Genomic DNA, 23,085 nt, shown 5'->3' with positions numbered 1-23,085 from the left:
TTTGCTATCTACCCCTTTTTATCCACAGGACAAAGATACTGTGGGTTCTTTAGGAGAACTTCATTGATCATATCCAGTCACATTCTCCGCTTAATCCCTCCTGCCCCTTTTTCTTCTCCTCCCAGCCCCTTGCCTGAACTACTGGGCCCTGCTCAAGACAAACTTCTTAAACTCAAACCTACTGTTAACAGAATACAACACTGTGTTTGCATTCCCATGGTAACTTTGCCCTGCGCCTCTCTTTGGATGCCTAAACTGTATTTCTAAACTCTCAGCTGAAGTTTTAAGTTACTGCAATGCTAGAAATGTGGGGACTGGAGGAAAATTTCATTTGAGGGGGCAGAATTATCATTGGGGGGGCAATGCCCTCATTTGCCCCCCCTGTCACTACACCCGACATAGCCCCTCCATTCCCCCACCCCGCTGCTTTCCAAAGGCAACACAGCACCACACCTCCCTACCAGCAACCTTTTCTCTTTCACAACAGCCCACGCAGCCCATTTTGACAGAGTACTATCAAATTATTATAGTATGCCCACATGGCCAAGACCCTTCTATAATGTTTATTCACATCCCATTCAACAAATGTCCTTTGTCCACTTAAGTAAACTTAATAAATAAATATAGACTCTAAACCCCTTTTTATTGCTCCAAGATTTTTTTTAAATTGCTAGTTCTCGTTCTCTCTGTTTCAATCTGATGCTGTTTTTATGGATATTTTTACTGTAGTATTTTTATTGCAATGTTCTTAATCCTAACTCTTATACTGTAGTTACCCTGTGAGGGCTTCACCCTAAAAGGCAGGATAAAAATAACTGAACAGATAAGTTTAAGAAATCTGAATCTCGGACATGGATATTTGCTCTCCACAAATAGGGAAGTGTTCTTATCTTTTGTCAGGTCTCCTGTGCCTTTAATAGCTGCATGACAGGCAGAAATCCAGCAGGTGCAACTTTCCCACTATGGAGATGCAGTGATGAGGAAGCTGTACCGGCTGAATTCCTGCTTCTCACATTTCTTTTAAAGGCACAGGAGACCTGCCGGAAGAAAAGGGAGGAATTTCAGACAATGATCACCCTATCTTTTTGATGACAGGGCAAACAAATGCTTCTAAGTATATGCACTGCAGAGTATACTTTTTCCACCACTTAAGTAAGCATTGCTCATTCCACAAATCTGAGATCAGGGGAGAGCTATTTGGTCAGAGGAACCCTGAGGCAGGCATGAGCCTTGTGACACCTCTCATCTTACAAATTAACCCCTGTGCACATAATATACCCCCCCAAAGAATGCATTTTCTACCATAATGTACCTAAGATTCCTGGTTTTTTTAACCAGTCCCTGTTCCTTTGCCCTGAACCACTAGCTGCTTGTTGTACAGAAATTAGCAGAAGATTTTAAGATCATGGAGTTAAACATTATAATAGGCTATTACTATGGGCCAGGCTGCATTTTTCCCCATCTTTTCTTTTTTTAACAGCAGGCCAAACTGTTTTTTCCCCCTTGGTTAGCTGCCAAACCTAGAGATACCAAAGATGTTTATGGCTACGATTTGCAGGCACCAGTGTATAATCCCATCTCCCTTCTACATTCTTTCAATGTCTTTTACCTCACTCCTTCCACAGATGTGGGGGAATTACAGGCTTCAGGCTTCTAACATCCTTTGCCGAATGTCCACAATAACTGAAAGAACTTTGGCTCACCAGCAGAACCAGAAGGCAGCAGATCAGAAGCAGCCAAGTAGCACAGGTTAGGTAGGAAATCTGGCTTCAAAGACTTCCACAGGTCTACCCATCTCTCACAATGTCTGTTTCCATTTCTTCTCTTAGGGAAACCACTTTTGCTCTTTCTTCCATCCCATTTTTTTTCATCCTGTCTCTGTGACACAGCATATGAACTTTGGTTTCAAGAGCTGATGAGCCATGGCGTGCTCCTCAGAAGAGCAAACGCAAGAGTGAAGAAGTAATAACATCCTTTGCCTGCTGTAATATTTTGTGCTGTGCACAGTGTGATAAATAAGGAAGTGAGCTAGTGGTACTTTTGCTCGCTCTGCCCTTCCTTCCCACTTCCTTAGACATCTACCCTACATTATGCAATAGAACAAAGCAGAGAAATTAATCATTAGCCAGTATCTGCCACATTGGAGTTCAGACTCACAGGGCTGAAAGGGATCTGAGCACCTTGTTGGATGGGTGTGTCACACAGAGCACATTATGTCAATGCTCCAGCATTTGCACTGTCCTTCTTTGATCTTCCAGGTATAATTAAAGGTGCTGATGTTGACCTTAAAACCGTTCACGTCCTGGGCCTTAAGTACCTCAGAGATTGCCCTGTCTCCTTTGTCATGTCGTAAATTAGTTGAGAGCCAGAGATGGCCCAAGATATTTCGGTGCCTGAGGTACAAAATCCAAATGCTGTTAGTAGGAGGAAGTGTGGTGCGGTGGTTAAGCTTAGAGCAGAGACACCTGGATTCAAATCTACACTCACCAATAAAGCTTACTGCAGGGTTGGGGAACCTGTGGCCCTCCAGGTCACGGTGAACTCTAACTCTCATCTGGAATGACACAGGCTTCCCACCCTGGATTACGAGGTGAACTTCGGCTGTTCTGAGGATAAGACAGTGTGTGTGTGTGTGTGTACAAAAGGGAAGGAGAAAGGGAGGGGGAGAGAGCGGGAGGGACTGACCGACTGACCTACCATGTATGCTGCCATGAGCTCTTTGGAAGGTGGGGATATAAATAAAAGGAAGAAACAGGTCACCTCTTTCTCTATACTGCTAGAGCAGCCTTGGCAGAAGTGCCTTATTGACCATACAATCCATGCACCAAGTTCAAACAGCAAGGGCATGTAGTGAGGTGCTTTTCACAGCCAGGCATTATGCCCAGAGGTGGTACACTGCAGAGGGTGGTGATGGAATCAGTGCAGAACATTCAGTACCCAAACGAAGGTAGCCTAATAGACTTAAAGTAATTTAATTGTATCAAATATTAAGAAAATAAAATGGTGGTGCTGACCACTGCAGTATCCCTTCTTCTTGTTTTTAAAAACATTTTAGCATCATGGGGCTGCTGGCTGGGCATATCTATGATGATGACAGATGCTTTCCTTGTTAGTTTTACTTTAAAATATATGTTATCCTTTTCTACAACAAAATGGTGCTTACTCAAAAGTGGATATGTTTTTTGCATCACAGCAGCAGAAGCAAACTCCATTTTACTCCTGTAGGTTAGATGGTGCTATGATTTAAGTGACTTTAAAATGTATTTTTTAAAATCAGGCTTTGCAAACTGTTTTTTGCTTGTTTGTCGCTCTAACAAAAATGAAATGGTGGTGAGGCTGAAGAGAAATTAACTTGATTAAGCCTGATTTTAAAATATACTCTTATTTTGCATTGTGCACTTCACACAACTGAAGGAACATCCATGGCTGTTTATGGGCTCCCCATAAGAGCACTACGAAGTCCACAGACTAAAACTGCAGTATTGTACCACTTCTTAGAGTCCTCCCCACAGCAGAGAAGGTTCCCCATGAGGGAGGGGGTCAATTAGAATTTCCCATAACCATAACTTAGATTTATCAGGGCTGGGGGCTCCTGCACATCCCCTTTGTCTTTCCCTCTACAGCCTTTGCCTGTTGAACCTTCTTTCTTCATGTTTGTCTTTCTCACTCCCTCTCGACGTTTCTTGTTCTGCTGCCACCGGCTCCTCATTCAGTGGGTGACACTCCAGGGGATATATATGTGTCCCTGACACCCATAAATCCTGAGGGGATACAAAGGTATCCCAGCCAATGATCTCATCCAATTTCATTTTAGTGCCTTCCCTTTTTGAGACAAGGCGCTTTCCCTGAGCCCTTGTTGCTGGGATCTTTGTCTTCTTACTTTCAAGGGCTTTTCAAGACCCTTCAAAGCCATGAAGGGGAGAAGCTGGCAGAACATGTCTACAAACAGCTTAAAACCTGTCACGGAAGTTCACAAGAAATTAGTAAGGGCCCAAAAACAAGGCTGTAGGCTGCATGGACTATATTTGCTTGTTAATTTGTTTATTACATTTATATCCCACCTTTCTTCCAAGGAGCTCAAGGTGCTGAACATCGTTCTCCTCCCTCTCCATTTTATCCTCACAACAACCCTGTGATGTAGGTTAGGCTGAGAGATGGTGACTGGTCCAAGGTCACTCAGTGAGCTTCATGGCTGAGTGGGGATTTAAACCCTGGTCTCCCAGGTCCTAGCCCAACACTCTAACCACTACACCACACTACCTCTCACATAAGGCAGGAGCAATAATAATAATAACCCATAAGAATGTCCCTCCCTGCTGGATCAGACCAAGGTAGACATGGAAAGATCTGTCATTTGGTTCACTCAGTTTTTCACTTTTCCAATCCTAAATTCAGTTTCTGCATCAATTTGCGATTTGTTTTAAAACCTCATGAAAATTCTCCAGCATTTTAGTGTGAATTTTTCCTAATTTTTCCAAATAAACACATTTTGTAAGCAGTTTTGACTAATGTACACACTTTTGCAAAAAAAATTCTTATATAATGCAATTTCTGTATGTTATTTTTACTCATATATTCATTTTAATACACACTTTCCCCTAATATATACATTTTTGTAAACAAAATGCAAATTTGACAGATTCGTCTTGTAATGCAAACTGAATTTAATTTCTCCTCCACCCCTAGATCAAGTATCCTCAAGTCAAGTATTCTGTTTCTAGTAGTGGCCACAAATAGGGAATTAAGGTAACACCCATTCCCCATTATTTGTCCCCAGCGTCTGGCATTTGGAGGTATACTCCTTCTGATCACAGTAGTTCCATTTAGTTATTGTAACTAATCTTCCTTGTGAGACATACCCTACATTCATTTGGCTAATCATTTAAAAAAGAAAGAAAGACTAAGCTACTGGTACCACATCTTGTGGCAGTCAATTCCATAAGCTAATTATAAAGCTATCAATACTTTCTTTTTTCCTGTTCCTAACTTAGGCTACTGCCAATACTTTAACTGGATGATCCCATTCTAGTACTATAATAGGGAGAGAGAAAAATGTCCATACCATTCATAATTTTATAAACTCTTATCAACCCTCTTAGATCCTCCGTGGCGCAGAGTGGTAAGGGGCGGTAACGCAGCTGAAGCGCTGCTCACGGCCAGAGTTCGATTCCAACAAAAGGAGGAAGTCGAATCTCTGGTAAAAGGGGTCGAGGTCCACTCAGCCTTCCATCCATCCATGGTTGGCGTATGCTGGGGGGTAAAGAAAGGCTGGGGAAGGAATTGGCAAAACCACCCCATATATACGGTCTGCCTAGTAAACGTCGCAAGATGTCACCCTAAGAGTCGGAAACGACTCGCACTACAAGTGCAGGGACACCTTTGCTTCTATCAACCCTCTTACAACTTCCCATAAAGTTTAGCCAGGATCGCTACTGGGTAACAACAGCAAGGAAAAAGAACAGCGGGCTCCCTTAGCACCCTTGCTCCGCACTTTGTGAGTTTATTGCTGTGGAAAGATTTATACCTGTGATGCTATTTCCTGGCTGCCACTCTTTGGCAGCCACTACATTACCCCACTCACCAAATAAACCACAGGTACAGAACTCCCAAAGCAGGTGTTCCAGAAAGAATTCAAAACAATGCATCATCTCAACAAGAAATTAAATCTTATCTTTTGGGAATGATAAAATGGTAATTAATTCTGTCCCGTGCTCTTTTTTTTTTTAATGAGTTGCTGCTACTCATATCTTGATAAAAGTGCTGTAGGTGCCAGCATAAAATAACGTGCACGGGCAGCAAAAAAAGAGGTGATGGTACTCCATTTAGGTTTCCTGAGAGTCCTATGAAACTGAGAACTAACCAAGGCCGGGGAACTTTGCTGGGGCCATGATCTTTGAGACCTTCAGCCTGTTTATCTGTGCTGTGAATTCAGAATTCAGATCTACCTACCTCTTATGTCCTCTCAGCCCTTGAGCCTGTCCAGTTGCTGGCCAGCAAAGCCCACACCGTGCTGGTGAGTTGCCCTGTCTGGTCTCAACTCCTTAGGGAAAGCGGCAGAAGGGCCCGAGTTTCTTCATCCCCTTCTCTGAGCTGGCAGCAGGTAAAACCAGACTCATGGGTGTGTGTCGGGGTGTGTTGGGAGCTGCAAAGCCCAACATGTCTTTGGGACTAGGCGTTGATCATATCTCAAAATAACATCAGCTACAAAACTATAGGGAAACTTACCCTCCAACACGTCACTGATAAGAATACGAGCAGGGCTGGCTAATCTGTGGCCCTCTCCTGATTTTTGTTGGACTCCAGCTCCCATTGGTATGGCCAATGGTCAGGGATGATGTGAACTGGAGTCTTACAACAGGTTCTCTCTCTCCCTCCCCGCCGCCCCCAGAATAGATAGTTGCCTTGTGTGCACACAGATTCCCTCCTCATCCCCACACACAGACTATTACACACTGCTGAAAAGAAGGCTCTTGTCAGTTGTTGTACACTGGTATTTACTTATTCTATAATATCGGGGGAATGGCAGCTGGTAGCTCCATGTCAGTGCGGTAGTGGAATCTACTCCTGATTTTAGTCCAAACTTTCAGGGAGCTGTCCAAGGTGATTCAGCATCTTGGACAGTTCTTTGAATGTTTGGACTAAAACCTGGAGTGGATTCCGCTGCCCCACTGACATGAGAGGGAGGGAGATCCAAGGGCCACTGCAAAAGACCTAGGCATCTCTCCCGGGGCTATGTCCTAACAATGGTCCTCTTGTAATAAAACATTGTACTTAACAGCTCAGAATGAACCTGGTTAGTGAAGCATGTGAAATGGTTGGGGAAGGGCTGCAGTTCAGAGGCAGAGCGTCTGCCTTGCATGCAAAAGATCTCAGGTTCAATCCCTGACATCTCCAGGTAGCAATGAAAGAGACCCTGGTCCAAAACCTTGGAGAGCTATTGTCAGTCAATGTAGACAACAGCCCGCTAGATGACCCAATAGCATGATTCAGTATAAGGCAGTTTTGTATGTTCCTTTCTTATATGCTACATGTTGCCTTTGTGTTCACGCTCATGTAGTTACATGAATGTGCACTGGAGACAAGATCTATTCCTACCCCACCTGTTGACATTTGATTTCTAGAGACCATAGGAAGGGGCTAAAGCCTGAAGAATGGTGGCAACTGAAGATGGGGGCCAGACACTGGTTGGCCTCTAGTACAGTACAGCCTAGTCCAGTACAACAACAGTAAGATGTTAGCGTAATCCAGTATAGTAAGAAGGTGTGCCAGCACTTCAATATTCTTCCTATACACAGGAAGTAAAATGAGATTCTTGGCATAATCAATGGATATGTTCTCTTGTGCAAGCTTTATGGAAATGAACAAGAGCAGTGCATGGGTAGTTGCACACCTCCCATTCCTTACGTTAGGGATGGGGAACCTGTGGCCCTTCAAATGCTGTTGGACTCTCATCAACTCCCATCATCCACAGCCATGGAGCTTGCAAAGGACTGTAATCTCTGATTACAGATATGATGTTGGAAGCATGGCTGAAAGAACTCAAGAAGTTTAAAATAGAAGAATATATGGCACTCAAGTACCAGGCAAAGATGGTTGTTTCTTGTTCTTAATCATATTAAATACTGTCTGAGTAATTTGAAATCTGAGTTTTTGAGATATTTATTTTTAGTTATTCATTCCAGAATTTATAAACTGGTCTACATCCAAAGAACACCCGAGCAGTGGAGGCTGGTGGCTCCGATGTCAGTGGGGCAGTCAATCCGCTCCAGGTTTTAGTGTGAACTAGCACCTTGGACAGCTCCTTGAAAGTTTGGACTAAAACCCAGAGAGATTCACTGCCCCACTGACATCAGAGCCGCCAGCGTCCACTGCATAAAGTAATACTAAAAACATGAAGCCTAAAAGAACTAAAACTTGCAGAAATAAAATAAACTGATTTGGGAAGGCTTGGGAGAAAGGTCTTCAACAAATGTCAAAAACAGGACATTAGAGGAAGGGACATAACTCACTGGTAGAGCGTCTGCCTTGAATGCAGAAGGTTCCAGGTTCAATCCCTGACATCGCCAGGTAGGGCTGGGAGGGACTTCTGCCTGAAACTCTGGAGAGCTGCTGCCAGTCAGTGTAGACAATACTGAGCTAGATGGACCAATGGTCTGATTCAGTGAAAGGCAGCTTCCTATGTTCCTGTGTTGCGGCTTGCTTCACTTCCAGGGAAAGGAAAATTTAGAGAACTGGTGCCACAATGCTAAAAGCACAAGTTCCAGTCACAGGGCTTATCCAAACGGAGTGGGATAATCCACGGTTTCCATATTCAGTTTGTCATCTGATAGTCCTCACTTTGCCTTTTAGTTCACTCTTTCCCAATTAAAAAAAAACACTTTTTTGCACCCGCACATGCAGCGGTAAAACCCCTACATTCTTTTTGGTTTTTCCAAGCTCCGCCTCTAAAACCTCCCCCAACCAATTGGTCAGCAAAAAAATTACGTATGCTCCTCTCCCCCTTTGCAACGAAGCACAATATGGCTGTAAAGGAGTTCTGGCCTGGGAAGGAAAGGCTGCTGGTTGGTTTCATGCCTGCCTTCCCACAGAGAATGGAATTGACAAAGCTTTCCAGAGCAGGCTTGAAATTGACCAGAAGCCCTTTTCTTGTTTGCATTTGCGATATTACACTTAAACGAATGTATGCTTTTCTGCCTTTATTGATATTTAAGGAGATACACACGCTGGCAATGCACTTATTTCTCCAAAAAAGCAAGAAACATGTCACCCCGACCTCCTTCTCCCTTTCCTTCCCACAGAGAATGAAATTGACAAAGCTTTCTGGAGCAGGCTTGAAACCAACCAGAGGCCTTTTTCTTGTTTGCATTTGCTATATTACACTTAAAGGAATGTATGCTTTTCTGATTTGAAGCAGAAACCCCAGCCAGTAGAATGAAATTGACAAGGCTTTTGGAGGCAGGCTGAAACCGACTATTCCCCCCTTTCTCGCTTGCTGTGCATTGCAGATCTCACCCAGAGCAGCAGCCCAGTTTGCAAGCTGGCAAAAAATAAAATGCATCTGCGCAGTAGTTGCAGACACCCCCTAACACCCCACCATTTTGATGATTGGTTCAATTTTCCTGGGCTTATTCTTGCACATGCGCAAAAGTGCAGATATGTGATTGGCTGGAATGAGGAGAAGGGGCAAGGGGAAACGCCCAAGAACCGCCCATCAGCTGTAAAGTCTGCGGTATTGCATCCTAACTCCTGAAGGCACAGCGGATGATTCCCGATTTTAAACAGCAAATTGCATTTTTGCCGGTATTGCCAGGAGCGGATTTAACCCGTGAAAATGCGTAACAGCACGAGACGTCATTTGGACGACCGAAAAATAATGAACACACATAGCGGGCGTGTCACACATTTTTCAGTTGCCTGGATGAGCCCACAGTATGATTTATTGCAGGGGCAATGATCAAAACTTGTCCACTCTACAAAATGTCGCCTCTTTTGATTATACTGCATCAAGGTGCTAAAGCTAAGCAGAGGGTTTTGAACAATCTAACGTCACCTAGCCAAACCTAAGTTACACGTCTGCAATAGGATTTTGTGTCACTTTCCCCCTTTTCACATATTCTGTATAACCGGTGGTGGTGGTGGCTAGATGGACAGGAACTTGCAATAAACCTGCCTTGACATAATGAAACCTAATCACTTTAAAGTGAGCCTCGCTCAGAATGACTGTAAACTTGGGGATGAGGCTGTCTTGCCTTGTGATTTCTCATACCTTAAGCAACTTTGTTGTAAGGCGTGATCAGTAAAATTCACAAGAAAAAAATGGAAAAGAAACAGTGTTTGTCACATTCCACTCAAGTGCAATGTGCCGGGGTGGAGGAGGAGGGAACAAGTACTGTCAGAAAAAGAGAGTATCTGCCTTGCCTCTTGTGAGAGTATACTTGCAACTTTAACTGAAAACTTTCATTGAATTCCACAGCAAGGGGGTGGCAGTTTCTCAAGGGGAATCATTTCTGTCAAGATTCCCCCCTTTCTGCACCTCAACACAACTCAAGATTTTGTTCTCCCCAGTTTGACTCGTGTCCCGAGTCCCCAATCTTTGATTAGGATGAAAGCAGATTGACCCGCTGAGAAAGAGCCTGTTTCCGTAAACCAGGCTTGGCTTTAGCTGCGGTGTCACCTTTTGTCTTCCACAGCTGCCTCTGTGTCCAAATCTAGCAGTGGAAGAGCAAAAGGACCCAGAGAACAGCAGGCAGAGCTGTGCATGTTTGCTGTCACCATGAGGGCTGTAGGATAGAACAAAGGCATCTCCCAGACAGAGAGTATCCGCAAGAGGCCAAGCAGGACAACCAGGCCCCTGGCCAACCCAAGCTCCCCTTGCTCTTCCTTCTTGGGAACCAGCGTTGCAGTGTTGCTTGAGTGCTTAATCAAGCTGGTGGTTGAAAAGGGAAGAGCTGGACAGCTGAGCCAAGCCAAAAGGAGGACTGAGCTCTCCTAGCCGTTTCATTGAGCAGCAACCAACTGATGCCGAGAGGACTTTAAAGTGCTGTGGAGACCAGCAGTTGCCCCACTCTGTGCTTTATTTATCTTGCAGTGTATGGCATAGACTTTTGAGAAAAAGGAAGAATTTGGGAGAAAACATGAATCATCCATCCCAAGAGTGGACTTAAAAGAACCTACTTGATAAATTGCTGGGCTGCCAGCTCACAATGTTTTGGTCCAAAGAGGTGGATCCTTCCCTCTGTGGGTGACCCGATCAGAGCTGCCGGTTGAGAACCTGGCAATGAATGCCTCTCAGTTCAGCAAGAAAGATGTCACCATGGATACACTGGAGGAGCTAACCTGGGATGATGCCTCTCCCCAGGCATGAGATATTTGCTAATAACAGGCACCCAGAGATATCTCATGGTTTCTAAAGTGGGCTGAAATCGATTTGCACCCAGCTGGACTGATCTTGGAGTCAGCAGAACTAGGGAAGGAAGACAAAGAAGAGGAGGGGTTACTGCTTGACAAAGTGGAAAGATGGAAAGTCTCCACCTGTGCTCAGTGCTCATTTTGGTGCACCATGCCCTTGCTGTGACCTGGCTGTAAGTATGCCCTCCTCTTAAGTTGCCAAAATTTCATAAAGGGGCTTTAGGAAGGGCTGGGGTGGGGAACTGTACTTCCTACTGGGGGATTTCACATGAAAATGAGAGGAATGAACTCAAGGATGGAACTACAGTCACAGGGCTGGCCCAACAGTTTGGTATCTGATGGCAGCTACTTTCCACTCACTGATACAAGGTACAATCCATTGGGAAATTCTTCTGTGCAATCCCCATTCAACTCTATGGGAGATGTACAAGGGCACTGCTGCTCAAAATGACTTGTCTCCCACTTTGCCACCCTTAATGGCACCCAAAATCTGCTGCTTGAGGTGGGACACCTCGCTTTGCCTCAACTGTTATGCCACTTCTGACTACAGGTGAATAATGCGGGAATGCAGACGTCCTATGATCTCAAAGAAATATGTGGCTTGGTAGTAGCATGGCTGAGGGGACTGATTTTTCTTCAAAAGCTGTTTAACAACCTAGCCTCAAATGCTGCCTCCACCTTCTGCACAGATATCTGGCCAAACAGCCATCACTTCGAGGGCTTGTGAGGGATCCCAGTGCCTGTGAAAGCCTGAAGGGCTTGTCAGAAGAGCAAATAAGGCTATGCCATCGCCATGTGGAAGCCATGGACTCAGTCAAGCGTGGGGCCGAGGTGGCCCTCCAGGAGTGCCAGCACCAGTTTCGTAACCGCCCCTGGAACTGTTCTACTCTGCAGGGGCTACAGGTGTTTGGGAAAGTTATTCTACAAGGTCAGACATCTTTAATAACATAAATAGGGGTGGGCATATTAATTAGTTAAGCAATTTATTTATATCTCACTTTTCCTCCAGGGAGCTCAAGATGATGTACGTGGTTTTCCCGCCACTCATTTCCCCCCCACACCAACCTTGTGAGGTAGGTTAGGCTGAGAATGTGTGACTGGCCCAAACTGCCCAACAAGTTTCATGGCTGAGCAGGGATTTGAACTCTGGTCTCCTGAATTCTAAACCAACACTCTAACCCAGTGATTCTCAAACGGTGCGCCCAGGCACATTGGTGCGCCCTAAGAGGTGGCTAGGTGTGCCTCAAATATTAAGAAAGTATATTTTAAAAATGAGAAGAAACCCATTTGTATAGGGTAAGTAATAGTTTTCTATAGTTTAAGTTATTTGTATTCATAGTTTAAAATATATTAATATATTTTTAATTTTGTACAGGAAGTGCGCCAGAAATTTTTTATATGTTTTACAGTGCGCCGCAAACCAAAAAAAGTTTGAGAACCACTGCTCTAACCACTACATCAAACTGGAATGAACATTTCCTGCCCAAACCAAATGCTCTTAATAGAAGCTTAGATTCTTATACTGACACCAAACTGAACCCTAACATGATGTAGAATCTAAACTAAACACAGATACCATAGCAGAACTCCAGAGTTGCATACTTCTGGTAACAGAACTTGGTAGCTGTGCTGGTATAATGCAGAACTTAAAATAATGACCTGTTAAGTCCCTGATTCAATTTGGGCCTCACGGACTGTCTCTTCAGCTCCCAGACCAAGCCATGCAACAAGGGCAGGAGCACAGCGAAATTATGAGGGAAAAGCTTCTCACAGACGTTTCCTTAGCACCATCTCTTCTAAAAAGGAATCACTGGAAAAGGCACACCCTTACAAGTAGGAGATTTTGGAATAAATAGCAAAATCTACTGTTCTGTTATAAATGTCATCTTTCTGCTTGGATCCTACTACTCAGCCACCTCTGAACTGATACTGTTTCAGTGTACACAGTGGCTCAGTGATGCTCTCATGTCTTGACAGTGAAGAAAGGATGGATGAAATTTGGGGGCAGGGGCAGCAATTCTGTCCATAAGACACAGTTAGGATTCAATATTGCAAAGCCCTATTGTGTCTCTCTGTGTGTACGCACAGTGCATCTCTGTAGAAATGTCACATTGCATGCACGCAGATACACAAACAGTTTATACACCACCACCACCCCGCTGCCACTTTACTGAAATCTGCCAGTAAAGGAGGGGTCACCCAGTGCCGGAGGTGCAAAGCAAATTTTTATTTTATTGAACAAAATGCATATACCACTTGAATGTAAAAACCTCTAAGTGGTTTGCAGTTTTGCCCTTATGACAACACCATTTCCAAGTGCTGTGCCAGCTCCCTGCTGAAACTAAGGAGGGTCAGGTCTGGTCAGTGCCTGGATGGGAGACCATATGTAAGCCACCTTGGGTTTCTATTGTGAAAAGAAAGGCGGGGTAGACATGTAATAAATAAATTATATACTATAGTCAGCATGGCGTTTAATGTTAAATTGAAAATAACCCCCCATGCCATTCTGAGGCTTCCCATAAGCTCATTTCAAAACAAAACTTTACAAAACTTACAGTCCTGAACTCAGAAATGCTTGCTTAATAGCACTTTCAATTTTCATGGCGATACACAAAACAGTCAGAGAGAACAGAGAGTTCAAAGTCTGAAAAGAGAAGGAAAAACCCCACAGCCCTTTTGGACTTTTTTCTCTGAGAGTTCTCATAATCTGTTGAAATTCATTACAAAAACAGCCATGTTCACAGAGTACCTGTAATCCTAATACTGACCTTGCCCCATACTCTGACCTTCATCTTCTGCAGTTTAAAAGTTTAAAAAATGTCTGGCTGATTTTTAATTAATTTAAGAAATTTTGGCTGGAAGCCAATGATAAGGGCGGGCATGCTCAGTAAGAACCAACTGTCAGTGTTCTAAAAGCCTCACAGCTGCTGGGCTTGGCTAATAAGAGGGCCACACCCACACCAGACTTTGATGTCACGTGAGACAGTCATGGCTTCCCTCAGACAATCCTGGGAAGTGTAGTTTGTGCAGGGTGCTGAGAGGAGACTCCTGTTCCACTGAGAGAGCTTCAGTGGCCAGACTGGTTTAACAGTCAGCCACTCTGATTGAAGTCTGTGAGGGGAACAGGGTGTCTCCTAGCAACTCTCAGCACCCTTGACTAACTACACTTCCCAGGATTCTTTGAGAGAAGCCATGACTGTCCAAAGTGAAATAAAGGCCTGGTGTGTGGATGTGGCCAGGGACAGCTTTGGTTTAAATTTTTGTGGGAGGCTACATGTGCCTGCTGTAGAATAAAAAGGTGGGGGAAAGGCTGAAAAGCAATGCTACTGTTCACAATGTTTCCTTTTGGAAACGAAAGGGGCTTCCCCTCTGCCCAGTGCCCACCCACCCAATCTCCTCCCCTCCCCTCCCTGCCCCTCCCTCAGGTCAGTATTGGACTATGACCTGGGAGACCAGGATTTGATTCCCCTCACAGCCATGACTGTGACCTTGGGCCAGTCACTGCATCTCAGCCTCAGTGGAAGGCAATGGTAAAACTACCTCTGAATGCCGTTTACCATGAAAAGGGTCAACATAAGTCAGGTTTGACTTAAAGGCAATCCATTTCCATTTTCAAACATGATCGCACAGAAATAAATCCCATTGAACTCAAAAAGTATGCAAATGATCAAACCCACCCTCTTCCTTCCTCCTATACCCCTCTTGCCCCTCCCCTCCCCCTTCCTTTGCCTCTCCTTACCCATCCCCTTCCAATCCCCTCCTTCCCCTTCCCCCTCCTCCCGCTCCCCTTCCTCATCCCCATGGTCAGTTTTACCTATCTTAAGAATGATTGCATGGAAGTAAATGCCATTGAACTCTATAAGCATGCAAATGATCAAACCTGCCCTCCCCTCCCCCTTCCTTTTTCCAATATGCTCCTTCCCCTTCCCCTCCTCCCCCATGGTCAGTTTCTCCTATCCTAACCATGATTGCATAGGAGTAAATCCCATTGAACTCAATAAGCATGCAAATGATCAGACCTGCTTCCCTCCTCCTTCCCCTCTCCTCTCCCTTCCTCCTTCCCTCCCCTCTTCCTTCTTTCCCCTCCCCTGCCCACTCCAGCCCTCCCTCCCTACCCCCCCCAGTCACTTTTACCTATCCTAAGCATGATTGCATGGGAGTAAATTGCACTGAATTCAATAAACATGAAAATGATCAAACCTGTCCTTCTCCTCCCCTCCCCCTCCTGCCTGCTCCCATCCCAGTCCTCCCCTCTCTTCTCCTCCTCCCCTCCCCATCCCCTGTGGTCAGTTTCACCTATCCTAAGCATGATTGCAGGGGAGTAAATCCCACTGAACTCAGTAAGCATGCAAATGATCAATCCACTCTCAGTAAGCTTGCACAGGATCTCATTTGTTACCTCCCAGATTAAAAAGCAGGGAAATTCACTAATAGGCAAAAACCCTTGCAGTTTAAGAACATACCTATAGCCAACAGATATTTCTATCTAACTTTAAAAAGCAGGGAAATCGTGCAGCTATAGTGAAGGCACCAGGGGAGCAGGAGACCTGACCTCCTCTCTGAGATATTGGACTGCCCTACAAATTGGTCAAAATGCAAACACAATTTGGGTTAGTCTTTCACAGTCCAATCCACTTCCTGTGTAGCTTGGAAGAATTTGGTAACATGTGCCTCTGAGCATATGGTGAGTGGTGGCAACACCTGCAACCAGCCCAAATAATAGAAAGAAGACATGTGCTGTCCTGATCTTGTTTTAGCAGGAAGGAACCAACATTATGAAGACAGTTGATATAGTTCAGATGGTCACTTTCAATATGTCTGATTTCCTTTGCAATTTTAGTGAAGTTTCCTATAGGAAATCATTTTCTTTTGTTTCTGTTTCTGTGAAGATGTGAAGTACAGCAACACTTTGCAAAATTTACACTAAAAAAACTCCAAATATAATTGTGGATTTATTTATTTATTTATTACATTTGTATACCGCGCCATAGCCAAAGCTCTCTTGGCGGTTTACAACAAATAATGGCACTGACTTCTGCAGAATAGTCTCCAGTGGACCTCAGGAGTGTCTCAATTTGCACAAGATAAAACAGTGCGAGGTGAAATATATTCTAGCAAAATTCTAGGTGTGCTCTATGTTTTTAATTGACCGTGCCCACCTTGCCTTAAATAAAGTGCTTTAAACATAGCAGGCTGAAAACATGCATCCTCTTTTTTTCAGCAGCTAGAGTCCTTGCTGAAGTAGCAACACATTGTAATCAGTCTGATTTTACATCAAACTGCAGTTTCAGATTCAACTGTTAATGCACCCAAAATAGCAATAGAACATAACCTCCAACTTGAAACACAAAAGGCTGTCTTCACCATCATATGACATTGACCAATAAAAAAGATTTGAAATTAATAAAAACAAATTTGACACAGATTTCGAGGATGAATAATGAGGGAAATAAAATTTTCTAGTTTAGATTCTCTGTAGAAACATTAGTAACACAGGAAAGAAGCAAAGTAAAAAGAACACCAACAAAAATACAAAAATATAATTATCTTTGGAGATGGCAGGTGTTGCCACCACTCACCATATGCTCAGAGGCACATGTTACCAAATTCTTCCAAGCTACACAGCAAGTGAAAGACCAACCCAAATGGTGTTTACATTTTGACCAATTTGTAGGGCAGTCCAATATCTCAGAGAGGAGGTCAGGTCTCCTGCTCCCCTGGTGCATTCACTATAGCTGCCCAATTTCCCTGCTTTTTAAAGTTTGATAGAGATATCTCTTGGCTATAGGTATGTTCTTAAACTGCAAGGTTTTATGCCTATTAGTGAATAAATAAATAAGTGTGGTGCTTGACTCCCTTTACAAATAAATGGCAAGCATTCACCTAGACAAAGTAAATAATGTACATACACACAAACACACACACGCAAGCCCATGACACAAATTTGCATATGTTAATTTATTTGTATACGAGGCCTCTGGGAAAATTAGATGCTGAGGTGCAGGTGTCTCACCAACTCTGTTCCTTTGCATTGTATCAGCCACCTTATAGGCAAAGTAAAAGAAAAAATAATTTTTTAAAAAAGGGATAGGTTACCAACCCCCCTGGATGCATTCTTTGCTGCAGGCACACGAGAATCAGCTTTTCTTCATGCGATCTCTTCGGCTGGGATTGCTTTCGCTGTGACCCGAGCCTGTAGTCGCGGTGAACTGGAAAAGTGTGGGTGTGATCGCAAGGTCAAAGGCGTCAGCCCTGAAGGTAATGGGAATGCTGGAGTGCACAAGCAGCCCTGCACTGGTCTGTGGAGGAGCGCATGAGCAATATGAGCAGAGTCCGGTCAGGAGGAATAAGATCCCTCTGGTGTTCCTAGGTATTTGGAAGAGTAAGCTGAGACAAGGGAGGGGCTCTTTTAGTTTTGACTGGAAGCAGAAAGTCACAGATTCTTACCTAACCTCTCTGTCCATAGACACCCTGTATCTATTCTGGTCATTAGGGGCAGGAGGGAGGGAGTGTTGCAATTCATTTCTGCAGAAGCACAGAAAACCACATAATATAGCTTCCCGAGAATCTCTGCCTTTAAAAAAAAGTTTCTGGCCCTTGTAGCTGCAAAAATCAATCAATAAATAAAGTGTGTGTGTAATGCCTAGACTGCACCTCAGAAGTCAATGGGGGTTTGTTGGATGATATCTTTAGAGGCTAATACTTTGGTGCCCTAAGTTCCTTTCCCCACTGCTAGAAAAAAACCTTGAATAAATAACATTTTGTAATATATATGTTTTTTAAAAACCTTGCATACTTGCCTGGCACAGGTTACAGAATTCTGGGTATATATTTTAGCACCGAGCTCTGTTCCCTCTTCTTCCCTAAACTCTGCAGGATTCCAGTGGTCAGGCTGCTCTGACAACCTGTCCTATGGCATTGCCTTCTCCCAGGCCTTTGTGGACGCAACAGAGCGGAGCCGTGGAACGTCCTCCAGCAGAGTGCTAATGAACTTGCACAATAATGAAGCTGGGAGGAAGGTAAGAAGGTCAATGAACATTTTAATGCCAGGATTTACTCATTATCGATGCCAGTCTTCCAGACGACAACTCCCATCAGCCCTAACCATTGCTGGCAGAGGAAGGCTGATCCAGGCAGCCCTTCCTCATAGGATAGAGGAAATAAATGTTTAACCTTCTCCTGGTGAACTTGGAGCAGGTCATTTTCCTGAGAGCAGCACTTCCAAGAAGCAAGGTGAGGCAGCTTTCTCAGGCAACAGACTTTGGGCGCAACTACAGGTGGCCAAATGGACAACAGACAAAGGCAATGAAAAGTTTCTGGGCGTGGTGGGGAACTTGGAGGCACAGAGGTGATAGAGCCCAGGGTTGCTTCAAGTGTACAGGTGTTCTTTATAAAAAATAAATGGGTAAGAGGAACAAACCAACCATGGAACAGCAGCCCCATTCTGTGAGAGCTCTGCCAATATAGAGGCAGAAAAGCTTGAGGAGATTGGAAATAACATGCACAGGAAAGCAGGAGCTATTGGCTGTCCTCCTCCTAAGGAAAATGTGCAGCCAATGGGAAAGAGACAAGGAAAGATAAAGGCCCCTCTCAAGGTCCTTTTTGTTGTGCTTTCATGATTGGATCTGGTAATAGTCTCAAATTCAGTGGCATCATTACAGGACTAGCAACTTTGTAGCTCTCAGGGAACACAGCCCACTTTGCCACATGTACAAAATTGTAATGGTCATTTGATGGACATACTGCCTATATATATGACGTCTAAAGAAATTTACATTAAAAATGACAGAAATAAAAACAAAAATATAATTTAAAAAACTCACTATGCGGTACAATCCAATGGATCAATTTATAAACAAGGCAATAATACAAAAATAGAAAGACACTGAAAAATAACAATCCATTATAAGCATTTTATTACAATATTAGAACAACTAACCATTAAATAGTTCATATTAGTGAAAAAACTGGGTGACAAAATCAAGCAAGAAATTGTCTTCTAAAATACACACACATTTATAGGAGGTTTACAAAGTGGAGGCAAACAATCAAGAAAATGCAAGGTATTTATTAATCCAAATTTTAAGACTAATATTGTGTTCCCAAATAGCTCACATCAATAAAGAGAGAGACAGAGACTGCCCTCAGGGCAGGCTTAACAAACTAATAAACACACACCATGGAAGGGGAATGGAAGAGGAAGGTAGAGGAGGGAGATCAACATTCCATTGGGGCCAAGCCGTTCTTCCCTTGCTCAGCAGAGATGTTGCACAGCTGACCCAGCAGCCCTTGTTCTTTTAACTCAGCTTGACCATTAGCTGGGGCTGATGGGAATTAAGTCCAGCAACATCTGGAAGGCACTACCTTGGCAACTTCAGCTCTGGCAAATGGCAGAAATCAGACTATGCATCCTTTCAGTCTTGCAGACACTTGGCCTTTGGGGCTATATGTGTGCTTTCTGGCAGGGAGGTGAGGGGAAGCAAGTTTCCTATAATTCCTCATTTGCAGCTCAAATTGATGGGGCCACGCAGGCTTTCCCTTGCTGTGATCATCTTCTTGGGGAGTAAGGGATGCAACCTTTCAGTGCCCCTTGGTCAGTGGCAGAGGCCAGCCTATGCTTCCCTTTTGCTCTGCAATCTCAGCACAGTTAACAGTAGTTTGCCGAATTACTATACAAACCACAAATGAATATAAAGATCCCATCGGAATAGAGGTGACCCATTCCTCATCTAACAGCCGCTCCCGATTAACAATCTTCATATGATAATCCAGCACCTGAAGTGCCAACTGGGTTTTGTTTTCGTTTTGCTGCAACAGACTAACAAGACTGCTTCTCTGAAGAAGGGTATTTTCTTCCTGGATATTCCTCCTCCTTGTTGTGTCAGTTCTACAATGTTGCATTTGCTCATGACTTTAAAGTTGACAATGAGGACATAGTTAAAGAGGAAAGCAGAAAAGCAGGACTACAGCTGAACGTCAAGAAGACTAAAGTAATGACAACAGAAGATTTATGTAACTTTAAAGTTGACAATGAGGACACTTAACTTGTCAAGGATTATCAATAGTTTGGCACAGTCATTAAACAAAACGGAGACAATAGTCAAGAAATTAGAAGAAGGCTAGGACTGGGGAAGGCAGCTATGAGAGAACTAGAAAAGATCCTCAAAGGCAAAGATGTATCACTGAACACTATAGTCAGGATCATTCAGACCATAGTATTCCCGGTTTTTGTGTATGGATGTGAAAGATGGACAGTGAAAAAAGCAGATAAGAGAAAAATAAACTCATTTATTTTATTTATTTTATTTGTTTCATTTTTAAACCGCCCATAGCGAGTGGCTCTCTGGGCGGTGTACATTTGAAATGTGGTGTTGGAGGAGAGCTATGCGCATACCATTGACCGCAAAAAAGACAAATAATTAGGTGTTAGAACAAATTAAACCAGAACTAATGTTAGAAGCTACAATGATGAAACAGAGGTTATCATACTTTGGACACATAATGAGAAGACATGATTCACTAGAAAAGACAATGATGCTGGGGAAAACAGAAGGGAGTAGAAAAAGAGGAAAACCAAACAGGAGATGGATTGACTCCATAAAGGAAGCCACAGGCCTGAACTTATAAGATCTGAACATGGTGGTTCATGACAGATGCTATTGGAGGTCGCTAATTCATAGGGTCGCCATAAGTTGTAATCAACTTGAAGGCTCTTAACAATAACAACATGAATGTTGTCAGTGTCTTTATACCGGGGTCTCTGTTGAAAACTATTTTCAGAAGTATGATCAACCTTTTCCTACCATTCCAGAGGATTCAATGCTGTGCCAAAACTGATCCTCCACTTTTTGGAAAGCTTTCTTCTCCAGCAAAAGAGGCATCTGTTTTTCTGCTTTGTTTGCAAGGTACTTCAGAATTTCATTGACACAGGATTTGGCTTATCTTATTGTTGCAAGTGGCCAGTGGTGCAATTCTTTCCATTAAACATTTATTTAGTGTTCTGTTGTATTCCCAGCTGCCCATCCTTCCCGATCTGAAGAAGACAACACAGATGAGTTACCTCATGCAGGGCCAGCGCCAGAGGGCAGCCAGGTTGGGCCTTGGCCATGGGCCCCTGCTGCATAAAGGGGCTTCTGAAGGGCCCCTCCTTAGGGTGGGAGGGTGGCACTCCCACAATCCACAGCAGCATTGGGTCCTGCAACCCGAGCCTACTGCAGATCATGGAGAGGGAGCTCCCAGGCATCCCCTCAATATAGACAACACAGGCTTCAATAAGCCCACATGCATGCCCCATCTACCTTTCTCATCAGTGTGAAGGCTGTGTGCACTGTGTGCACATGCCTGTCATCACCCAAGATGGTGGCGGGGGCTTCCCTAAGGGACTGACACCCTTGCCACCAGCTTGGTTGATGGATGGCATGCACACTACATGTGCATGTAGGGATGCCAGGTTCATGGCCTGAGACTGATCCTGTATCTTTAGGAGAAGAGAAAGTCAGCCAAGTGCAGGTGTTCTTGCAACACTGTAATGAGAAAAACCACAAGGTGGAATTCTCCCTTCCCCCTGCACAACTTTTAAAGATACAGGAGACCTCATGATTGAAGAGCGTTTTGTTGTTGTTATGTGCCTTCAAGTCGATTACGACTTATGGCGACCCTATGAATCAGTGACCTCCAAGAGCATCTGTTATGAACCACCCTGTTCAGATCTTGTATGTTCAGGTCTGTGGCTTCCTTTATGGAATCAATCCATCTCTTGTTTGGCCTTCCTCTTTTTCTACTCCCTTCTGTTTTCCCCAGCATTATTGTCTTTTCTAGTGAATCATGTCTTCTCATGATGTGTCCAAAGTATGATAACCTCAATTTCATCATTTTAGCTTCTAGTTATAGTTCTGGTTCAATTTGTTGTAGCACCTAATTATTTGTCTTTTTTGCAGTCCATGGTATCTGCAAAGCTCTCCTCCAACACCACATTTCAAATGAGTTGATTTTTCTCTTGCTTGCTTTTTTCACTGTCCAACTTTCACATCCATACATAGAAATTGGGAATACCATGGTCTGAATGATCCTGATTTTAGTGTTCAGTGATACATCTTTGCCTTTGAGGATCTTTTCTAGTTCTCTCACAGCTGCCCTCCCCAGTCCTGGCCTTCTTCTGATTTCTTGACTCTTGTCTCCATTTTGGTTAATGACTGTGCCAAGGTATTGATAATCCTTGACAAGTTAAGTGTCCTCATTATCAACTTTAAAGTTACATAAATCTTCTGTTGTCATTACTTTAGTCTTCTTGACGTTCAGCTGTAGTCCTGCTTTTCTGCTTTCCTCTTTAACTTTCATCAGCGTTTGTTTCAAATCATTACTGGTTTCTGCTAGTAGTATGGTATCATCTGCATATCTTAAATTATTGATATTTCTCCCTCCAATTTTCACATTTCCTTCATCTTGGTCCAATCCCGTTTTCCGTATGATATGTTCTGCATATAGATTAAATAAATAGGGTGATAAAATACACCCCTGTCTCACATCCTTTCCTACTGGGAAATTATATAATCAGATTCCTATATATTGACCATTTGGTGATGTCCACGTGTACAGTCATCTTTTCGGTTGCTCAGAAAATGTGTTTGCAAGAAACAAATTACAAATTGCAAAGCTTAAGCTACACTGAAATCGGGAGTGCCCTCAGGATCTTTGTTTTTTGTTTTCTAGGCTATCCTGTCCCATATGAAGGTGGAATGCAAGTGTCATGGCATGTCAGGGTCCTGCGAGATCCGCACATGCTGGAAGGTCATGCCCCCATTTCACAAGGTAGGCAACATCCTGAAGGAAAAATTTGAAAGTGCTACAGAAGTACATCTCAAACGTGTGGGATCCCGAAAGCTGCTGGTGCCAAAGAATTCCCGCTTCAAGCCCTACGCTACTCATGACTTAGTCTACTTGATGGCCAGTCCAGATTTCTGCAGCTGGGACCCTCGTGGAGGGATCTTTGGCACCTCAGGACGTCAGTGCAACAGGACTTCCCCTGCCATGGATGGCTGCGAGCTGCTGTGCTGTGGGCGCGGCTTCCATACAGCTCAGGCAGAGGTGGTGGAAAGGTGCAGCTGTAAGTTCCATTGGTGCTGCTCAGTCAAGTGCAGACAATGCCGGCACCAGGTGGAGGTGCACTGCTGCCAATAG

General features: G+C 43.8%; 2 protein-coding genes across 5 annotated transcripts in view; one reads left to right on the top strand and one right to left on the bottom strand.

The window, feature by feature from the left end:
* Positions 1–6,095, bottom strand: part of LPAR5 (lysophosphatidic acid receptor 5) — a 22,965-nt gene extending 16,870 nt beyond the window's left edge. Inside the window, exon 1 of one of the 4 annotated variants that reach the window (XM_061626046.1) lies at positions 5,950–6,095. The gene's annotated coding sequence lies outside the window, so the exon portion shown is untranslated. The other 3 variants (XM_061626213.1, XM_061626151.1, XM_061626097.1) reach the window with 3 other exon arrangements.
* LOC133376938 (protein Wnt-4-like) lies at positions 2,372–23,085 on the top strand. Its single transcript, XM_061609944.1, has 6 exons — positions 2,372–2,398; positions 3,624–3,712; positions 11,598–11,836; positions 17,035–17,166; positions 17,785–17,927; positions 22,618–23,085. Exons 1-6 carry the CDS (start codon positions 2,372–2,374, stop codon positions 23,083–23,085), a joined length of 1,098 nt encoding a protein of 365 aa, XP_061465928.1.

The sequence above is a fragment of the Rhineura floridana genome, chromosome 1 (genome assembly GCF_030035675.1).
Source record: "Rhineura floridana isolate rRhiFlo1 chromosome 1, rRhiFlo1.hap2, whole genome shotgun sequence".
Lineage (NCBI taxonomy): Eukaryota > Metazoa > Chordata > Lepidosauria > Squamata > Rhineuridae > Rhineura > Rhineura floridana.
The sequence above is the reverse complement of the archived record's forward strand: the minus strand, read 5'-3'. Positions and strand labels throughout refer to the sequence as shown.

What these genes read in the sequence shown, in the direction of transcription:
- LOC133376938 (XM_061609944.1), top strand. Translation starts at nt 2,372, where the DNA reads ATGGCCCAAGATATTTCGGTGCCTGAG. An exon ending in TGCCACCGGCTCCTCATTCA is followed by an intron (nt 3,713 to 11,597) that starts GTGGGTGACACT and finishes CCTTCTGCACAG; the next exon opens with ATATCTGGCCAAACAGCCAT. An exon ending in TGGGAAAGTTATTCTACAAG is followed by an intron (nt 11,837 to 17,034) that starts GTCAGACATCTT and finishes TCTTTGCTGCAG; the next exon opens with GCACACGAGAATCAGCTTTT.